The 9,288-nt window shown below is 37.5% G+C and overlaps 1 protein-coding gene across 1 annotated transcript; it reads right to left on the reverse strand.

Moving 5' to 3' along the window:
• Nucleotides 1-700: 700 nt before the first annotated feature.
• On the reverse strand, nucleotides 701-6,236 carry LOC106879099 (transcription and mRNA export factor ENY2). Its single transcript, XM_014928535.2, has 5 exons — nucleotides 6,134-6,236; nucleotides 3,884-3,964; nucleotides 3,065-3,135; nucleotides 2,566-2,640; nucleotides 701-1,106 (listed from the first exon to the last, which is right to left on the reverse strand). The coding sequence occupies exons 1-5, from the start codon at nucleotides 6,169-6,171 to the stop codon at nucleotides 1,024-1,026; spliced, it is 348 nt and encodes a 115-aa protein (XP_014784021.1). The 5' UTR covers nucleotides 6,172-6,236; the 3' UTR covers nucleotides 701-1,023.
• Between the last annotated feature and the right edge of the window lie 3,052 nt (nucleotides 6,237-9,288).

The raw sequence follows: 9,288 nt of genomic DNA on the forward strand, positions 1-9,288 counted from the left end.
GATACCAGATATTCTATCATAAAGTACCTGTTCACTTCTATTACTCCATCCTACACATACCAAGCTAAATACATATAGTTAAAAAGTTTGTAGTTTCAGGGTTGTTCCTACTGCATGGTACATATCTTCTGCTATAGTCCCAGGTAAACTATAGAATTGTGAGTGACTTTGGTGGACAGAAACTAAACGAAGTGTCATGTATATGTGAATGTATGTTTATATGTGTTGCCAATTCTAATACATCAGCAACTTGCTTTGTATCTTCAAAGGCATGTGAAATAAGAGATCCATTACTTGAAAAACAGGTAAGGGTTATTGGTAAGAATGGCATCTGGTTGTAAAACAATACCTCAATAATATATTCATCTAACCCATGCTGTCATGGAAAAAAATTCAAAACATGTAAAAGTGAATGAATGTGTGTGTGAGTTTTAACATTGATATTTTCTGTATGCTATGTAAAAGCAATGTCACTGGTCAATATAGTAACATTTATCAATAATCTGCTATAAAAACATATTTACTGACCTGTTTCTTCCCAATTGTGAAATATGTTATTAGTTGTGATGGAAAACACAATGTGTGTGTGTGTGTGTCTCGCTATGTTTTAGTCTCATAGCTACCTGGTCAAGATCAGAAGTCAACGCTTTTCTGTCTAATGACACAAAGAAAAGGAAAAAACATTTCTAAACAAAAATAATGCAGTCCACGAAGATTTTATTAATTATAATACATGTACAGGGTTAAAGTAAATTACTCTCTTCAATATAATGGAAAGTCCTTGCAGTGTAGAACTATGAGAAGATGAAAGAATACTGTTGAGGCTGCAAAGGGAAATGAATGACAATACAACATAAGAAAAACTGAGCAGGGAGAAAGAGAGGGAAAAAAAAATGGTATTTAGATTTGTTTCTAAAAAATATGGGCATTTTTATTGCTGTCACCAATTGGTTTTGTATCGTTTCTTTTGTCATCATTTTGCTGAAAACGACATCGTTCAGTATGCCATGGAATTTAGTATCATTACCACATATTAGGGGTTTGTTGTGAAAGGAATGTTCGAATTCGTTGAAGGAGTTCTCGTTTAACATCATCAGGAACAAGAGCTGAAGTAAAAAAAGGAAAAAATATTTAACAGAGTATATTGTTATCATTTTATTGTTCATTTTTCTATACAGGGATGGCTCGGACAGACAGACAGACCATCATAATCTAAGTCAGCTCTTATTCAGAGTTACTTATTTCTTTATTGCCCACAAGGGGCTAAACATAGAGGAGACAAACGGATTAAGTCGATTATAGCGACCCCAGTGCGTAAACTGGTACTTAATTTATCGACCCCGAAAGGATGAAAGGCAAAGTTGACCTCGGCAGAATTTGAACTCAGAACGGAACGGCAGACGAAATACCGCTAAGCATTTCGCCCGGCGTGCTAACGTTTCTGTCATCTCGCTGCTCTTATTCAGAGTAACTGACATCTTAGAGGAGTCAGAAGGTAATGTCTTGCACACAGGTTCCATTATTTTGATATGTTTTCTATAGCTGGATGCCCTTCCTAACACATGCTGCCACTTTATAGTGTAGTGGGTGATGGGATAGCGAGAGAGACAGAGATGGAGAGAGCTAATAACTATTAGAGATGGATGATGGTACATGTTAATAAAGAGTCACTCGGAGAGAGAGAGAGTATGATGACCAGTAGTGGAGAAGGGTCAGGGTACTGGTCAGTGTATGGACAGATTTGTTGTCATATTCCTCACTAAACAGGCATCAAGACAAGGGATTGATGATAGAAGAGTGGTAAAGTGATAATGGCTTATGGTAGAGAGATTGAATATGGACAGATCAAATGAGGTGCAAGACAAGGCTGTGTGGTTAAGAAGTTTGCTAACCAACCACATGGTTCCAAGTTCAGTCCCATTACGTGGCACCTTGGGTAAGTGTCTTCTAGTATAGCACCAAGCAGACCAAATCCTTGTGAGTGGATCTGATAGACAGAAAATTGAAAGAAGCCTGTTGTGTGTCTCTCCTTTTCTTGACATTGTGTGATAGTTGCAAATGACTGTCATTGTCATTTATTTCCAATATTTCACATGAACACAGTTGGCGGTGAAGAAATATTACCTTGCTTGGAAACAGGTGAGGATTGGTAACAGGAATGGCATCTGGCTGTAGAAAATTTGCCCCAAACTTTATCCAACCCATGCAAGTATGGAAAAATGGATGTTAAAATGATGATGTTACACAGAGTTTTACATTAATAGGAAAGACAATGAGTGCAAAGTGGACATCAACATCTGATGTCCACTTTCCATGCTGGCATGGGGTAGATGGTTTGACTGGAGCTGATGAGCCAAAGAGCTGCACCAGGTTCCAGTCTGATTTTGCATGGTTTCTACATCTGGATGCCCTTCCCAACACCAACCACTCCAGGAGTGTAATGGGGGCTTTTACGTGACAGCAGCAATGACCATGATTATGATTCACGGGTGGGTGCCATTTACATGGCACTGCCAACGACCAGGACTATGATGCACAATTGCAGTAGAAGAGACACAAACATACCTCGACCAGTTGGTGTTATCTGTGTGACCAAATCATCCACCGTTACACATTCAAGTCCTTTTTTCTTCACTATGTCTGAAAAACAAGCACACAAACAAACAAAAAAATAAGGATATAAATTGCAATATAACATTGATTTCTGACATTGTAATGTAGTCTCAAATATATGACAGAAGAGTTTTAGCAACTGAATCGGCATTAATGTATAGCTGATATTTTATTTTATTGTTCTGATATTAGTTATAGTTGAAATATAACACAGAGGATCACAATGCATGGGCGACTGCTGGTCTTCCATAAACCACCTTGCTCAGACTTGTGCCTCAGAGGTGAACTTTCTAGGTGCAATCCCGTGGTCATTCATGACCAAAGGAAGTTTAACCCTTTACTATCATTATTATTATAATTATCATTAGTTAGCAGAAATGTTACAGTGCTAGACTAAAATGGTGAAGAACAGGAAAGAATGAAAAGTAATCATTTACACTGTAATACTAACCTTTGCAATGTGCTTTCAGTTGGTCCCTCCATCCACATTCAATTAATCGAGTTCTTAATAACTCCTTTAACCTGAAATTAAGAAAAAAGAGATACCAAAATTAAATTACTTTCAATGAATGTATTTGATTAGGAAAAGTCAAGTGACTGACTATTAATCACACTTCATGAAATGTGCCCGCGGCATGAGTAAGGACTTTCGAGCGAGATCGTTGCCAGTGCCCCTGGACTGGCTCTTGTGCGGGTGGCACATAAAATACACCATTTCGAGCATGGCCGTTGCCAGTACCGCCTGACTGGCCTTCGTGCTGGTGGCACGTAAAAGCACCCACTACACTCTCTGAGTGGTTGGCATTAGGAAGGGCATCCAGCTGTAGAAACTCTGCCAAATCAGATTGGAGCCTGGTGTAGCCATCTGGTTTCACCAGTCCTCAGTCAAATCGTCCAATCCATGCTAGCATGAAAAGCGGACGTTAAACGACGATGATGATGATGATGATTTTTACATGACACCGGTGCAGGAATCTTCCCCTTCACCAGGGGAAGCATGGGTCTTCTTGAGTACAGCAAGGTGCTAGGTATCTCAGTCTTTTGTCATCTCACTTCAGCTGAGAGTCTAATCTCGATAGTGTATGCAACTTACTAGAAACTCACCCATATTCCACACTCCATCTCACAGTGTTTCCAATATTGACTGCTCTAGTTCATTATTAAGCCAATTCTACTATTAAACTGGCTAATAATTAAAACATTTACATTAATGCTCCAGCATAGCCACTGCTAACTGAATGAAACCAGTAAAAGAATTTGCCATAATTACCTTTCTCTTTCACCGCTCTCCATCAGTTGCTGGTTTATTACAGCTCGAAGCTGAGCATCTTTCGCTTTCCTTTCAGGATTTCTACAAGATAAATTAGACAATAAATAAATAAATAAAACAAAAACCTAACAAAACAAAGAAGACCCCACAAAACACAAAAAATATTTTAAGATTATGAAAATCATAATGAAGTAAAGCAACTTAATTTAAAGTGGTGTAATTTCAAAGCAAAACATTTTCATCCATTTTAGTGACATATTCGGATGGTTGTGTGGTCAAGCTTATTTTGCAAGCTTGTGGCACCTTGGACATGTGTCTTCTACTATAGACCTGAGTCAACCACTGCCTTGTGAGCGAACTTGTTAGATGGAAGCTGTGTAAAAGCCTGTCAAGGTTAGTGCTGGTGATATGTAAAAGGACACCTGTGCTGGTGACATGTAAAAGGCACTTGTTCTGCTGACACACAAAAGAAATCTGTACTGGTGATACGTAAAAGACATCCAACACATCCTGTAAAGTGGTTGGTACTAGGAAGGACATCCAGCCATAGAAACCATGCCAAATCAGAGTGGAACCTAGTTCAGCTCTCCGGCTTGCCAGCTCTGGTCAAAACAGCCCAACCCATGCCAGCATAGGAAACGGACGTTAATTCATGATAATGATGATGATGATGATATTCACCTTGTACCTTGACCATGCATCTCTTTCTCTTTTCAGATGGGCAAGACATGTATGCACCACATCTGCAAGACACCTGCTCCTGTCCCCACATCTAGCTTTCTCATCCCTCAATATTGTACCCCACTTAGTTGAGCGAGTCTTGTCTTGCAAGTACTTGGTGACCTCACTAGTGCTGGTGCCATAAAAAAAAAAAACATCCTCTACACTCACTTTGTGAAGTGGTTGGTATTAGGAAGGGCATCCAGCTGTAGAAACCATGCCAAAGCAGACATTGGAGTTTGGCACAGCCCTCTGGCTTGTCTCAACATCATTGTTCAATGGGTTGGATGGTTTGACAGGAGCTGGCCAGGTAGAAGACTGCACTAAACTTCTGTATCTGTTTTGGTACAGATTTTACAGATAGATGCCCTTCCTAAAACCAACCACCCTGCAGAGTGGCTTATCTATTCATTTCAAACCATCCAAGACATAGCAGTATGGGAAAATGTTGTTATATAATAATGAAGATGAATGATGATTATTATGTAATTAATAAAGTTGTCTGACATCTAATCAGTGGCATTCTTCAATGGAGGATTAATGTAATTGACTTCAAGGAAGTGCTTTTCCAAGCTTTAACCCTTTAGCATTTAAACTGGCCGTTTCTGGCCCAAATATTCTACTTGTTTTATGTTCAAACCAGCTAGAGCTGATCTATAACATTTACCCAACAATAACATTCTAAAAATAAGCAATCACATCATAAAAGTCTCAAAGCTGTGAGATAATGCTTGATTAATTCAAAACAATTGAATAAATAAGCATTACATTTAACAGAATAATCTGAATACTAGTGTGTACAGCAAGAAAATGAAATAATTCTGAATTATATAGAACTACTGCCAGCCTAGTGTTGCAAACGTGAATGAATTTATAAAAATGGTTTGAATGACCAGACCATCTAAAACTAGTTTCCTTTTATCTTTTACTTGATTCATTCATTGGACTGCAGCTATACTGAGGCTCTGCTTTGAAAGGTTTTAGTTGAACAAATTGACCCCAGTTCTTATTGGTTTAACCAGAGCTGGCAAGCCCAAGAGCTGCACCAGGTTCCAGTCTAGTTTGGCTTGGTTTCTATGGCCTTCCTAATGCCAACCACTTTACAGAGTGTGCTGAGTGCAGTTAACGTGGCACCACACGAGCACTATTACATGGCACTAGCATCAGTGCTTTTTACATGGCACTGGTGCAGGAGTCTTGCAGGCCAGTCTTCTTCACCAAGGGAAGCAGCCTTGACACATTTGCTGTGGAGTATGGGTCTTCTTGAGTACAGCAAGGTGCCAGGTATCTCAGTCCTTTGTCATCTCACTTCAGCTAAGAGTCTAATCTCGATAATGTATGCAACTTACTAGAAACTCACCCATATTCCACACTCCATCTCACAGTGTTTCCAATATTGACTGCTCTAGTTCATTATTAAGCCAATTCTACTATTAAACTGGTTAATAATTAAAACGTTTGCATTAATGCTCCAGCATGGCTACCATTAAATGATTGACACTAGTAAAAGGATTTGCTATAATTACTCACTTTTCTCTTTCACCACTGTCTTTCAGTTGCTGGTTCATTACAGCTCGAAGCTGAGCATCTTTGGTTTTCCTTTCAGGATTTCTACAAGAAATTAGACAATAAAAAATAAATTTTGATTATATTGAACATATAATCAAAATCTTTGTATCTCCTAACCATACATTTCCTTTACAGCAGCACATCTGTTTCTGCCCTCTTTCTTGTTAACTTTCTCTCTCTCTCTCTTTCTGGATGGATAACCATGTACCTCTTCTACAGCAAGACATCTGTTTCTGTCTCTCTGTCACACTTGAACCATTCATCATCTGGCACAAGATCACCTCTTCCAATGCCCCATCCTTTCTCAAAGATTTCTTGTCTTGCAAAGTTACTTGGTGACCCTGCCAGTGCAGGTGCCACTTAAAAAGCATCCATTCCACACTGTAAAGTGGTTGGCATTTGGAAGGACATCCAGCTGACCTTGCCTGCACTGTGCGGTGTGGTTGGCATTAGGAAGGGCATCCAGCCGTAAAAAAGCCATGCCAAAACAGACACAGAAGTCTGGTGCAGGCTCCTGCCTGGTCAGCTCCTGTTAAACTGTCCAACCCATGCCAGCATGGAAGGAGGACATTAAACAATGATAATGATGAATGAAACAGTGATATGAAGATCAAATCAACAAAGTGGAAATAAGAACATTTATTAAAATAGAATTTCCATGGGTTCTGCTGGTCACAACAACTATAACAATAATAATCCTTTCTACTGCAGGCACAAGGCCTGAAATTTTGAGGGAGGGGGGCCTAGTTGCTTACATCAAACCCATTGCTCAACAGATACTTATTTCGTCGATCCTGAAAGGTCAAAAAGGCAAAGTCAAACCTAGACAGAATTTGAACTCAGAGCATAAAGCCAGAAGAAATGCCACTACGCATTTTGTGCGGTGTGGTAACAATTCTACCAGCTTGCTGCCTCAATAAAAATGGTTTCAAGTTTTGGCACAAGGCCAGCAATTTTAGGGAAGGAGTAAATCGAATAGTGAAAAGAGGTTGCAGGTTATATTGTAATAAAAGGGTAAGATCCAGAATCCAAGGCGACTTGTGGTAGTCTGTGTTGGTGAAAGTTAATCCACAAAAGTTTATAAAAGAAAAGTAAAGCACATTGAAATGTTGAGGATGAGTGAAAAAATCTATCATGCCAGACACCTGGTCTATTTTGGAGAGAGAGAGAGAATATAGAGGCCTTAACACCACCTTCATAGATGGATTAAATAACTTCAAAATATATTTGGTTTCAAATATTAATGTCTTAATGAGGTTCTAAAGACATTACCGTAAGTTGAAAAGATCTTTGCTACTATACACAAGAATCTGTGGTGTAATTTTGCTAGAATTCACTCTAATCTCATTTGATAATTATAACAGGATAACAGTAATACAGTATCTGCTGCAGCCTTCTATACTCAAGAGTAACCTCCTACGTTTTCAACCTTTACTTTTCAATTATGCTGCCTCATGATACTGATGTCTTTATATAATATAAAGGCATGTTGAGTTAATCTTTCTTGTCACAGTTTGAGATTGATTTTATTGCATTAATCTTCTAAACTTATTATGGATTACTGTTGTGAATCTGACAATTTTTCAGCATCACTAGACACAAACTGATGTCACTCAAGTTGAAAAATCTTTGGCCCAAGTGTACATTGTATGCTTCAGTGAGCTTCATTGCAATAAAAAGCTTGGAAAATGTTACCAGCTAAATACAAAAAGGTTATAATGATATAGCATAAAAACCTAGAGACATATGTCTAACGGGAACAGGAGAAAGACATAATTGTCAAAATGTGCTACAAGTAAGATAGTCAGCAACCAGGAAATGACCAAAATGTGACTAACTGATTAATATAACCAGATTGATAACTTGAATTTTAATTAGTACAACTTATATTAATAATAGTGATGATTATAATGATAAATTCAAGGCTCAGAATCATTTACTGTAAGAGAAGATAGTGTTGTTTTGAATTGATTCAAGTATATTTAGTAATAAATCAATGAACACAGAAAGAGAAAAAAAATCAATCCAGACAAGACTGAACATAAGAATGAAGCAGTAAAGATATTGTCAAAAAAAACAAAAAAAAAACAATAAGTACTTTATAATAAGAAACCCAGACAAACTAGTCAGTTTATTTCAAACTTAGTCTGACATTCCTAGCTCAATTTTTATGTATATATTAACTCCTAGAAAATATCTACAGCACTAAAGTATCAAGAAGAATAAATAGGTTATGCAAACATCAGGGTCAATGGTGTGTAAAATATGTAGATGAAAGAATATAACAGGTTTTTGAGAACAATGAAATTAGGTAAATTAGGAAAAAAAAAAAGTGGTGTGTATGTGTGAGCTTCATATATCTATTTATGTCAAGAAATGCGAAGTTGAATAGACATACAACTAAAGCTAAGTGGTTTCTAATTTGATTATCTCGAATAATTCCATCAAATTTTAATGTAGTTATCTCTTCATAATTATTATAATAAAATAAACATATAATCATTCACATAATAGGATTATAAAATTACTATAGAATAATCCTTTAAAGCTTAACATCAACAATATTAAACCTCCAATGTTGGCACTTGTCACAATTACATCTCTAAACATAATCAATAATTTTTATTATTTCAAGTACAAAGCAAGGAAAAGGATTAAAAGGAACTTAATTCCATCAGGCATATAAAAGTGGGGTTATTTGCTGTCAATAAAGTAAGTGTGCTGGAGAGTAATTCTAACTTAATAATGACCCAAAGCAGTCTATATTCTAATTTCAGTGGTACTTCCTATCATTATAATTATCATGTTAATGCTCTTAGGAATAGCATTAACTGATACTTTGCTTGCCTGTAGTAGTGGGTTCAAATCCCTTAAATGTATAGTTAGGAGAAGTAAAGACACCACTAAATTAACTTCAACTTAGATACTCTACCTATAAATATAAATTTATTATAATGTAATTTGAGTGAGATCGTTGCCAGTGCCCCTGGACTGGCTCTTGTGCAGGTGGCACATAAAATACACCATTTTGAGCGTGGCCGTTGCCAGTACCGCCTGACTGGCCTTCGTAGGATTTTCGAGCGAGATCGTTGCCAGTGCCCCTGGACTGGCTCTTG

Source organism: Octopus bimaculoides, chromosome 20, assembly GCF_001194135.2.
Source record: "Octopus bimaculoides isolate UCB-OBI-ISO-001 chromosome 20, ASM119413v2, whole genome shotgun sequence".
Lineage (NCBI taxonomy): Eukaryota > Metazoa > Mollusca > Cephalopoda > Octopoda > Octopodidae > Octopus > Octopus bimaculoides.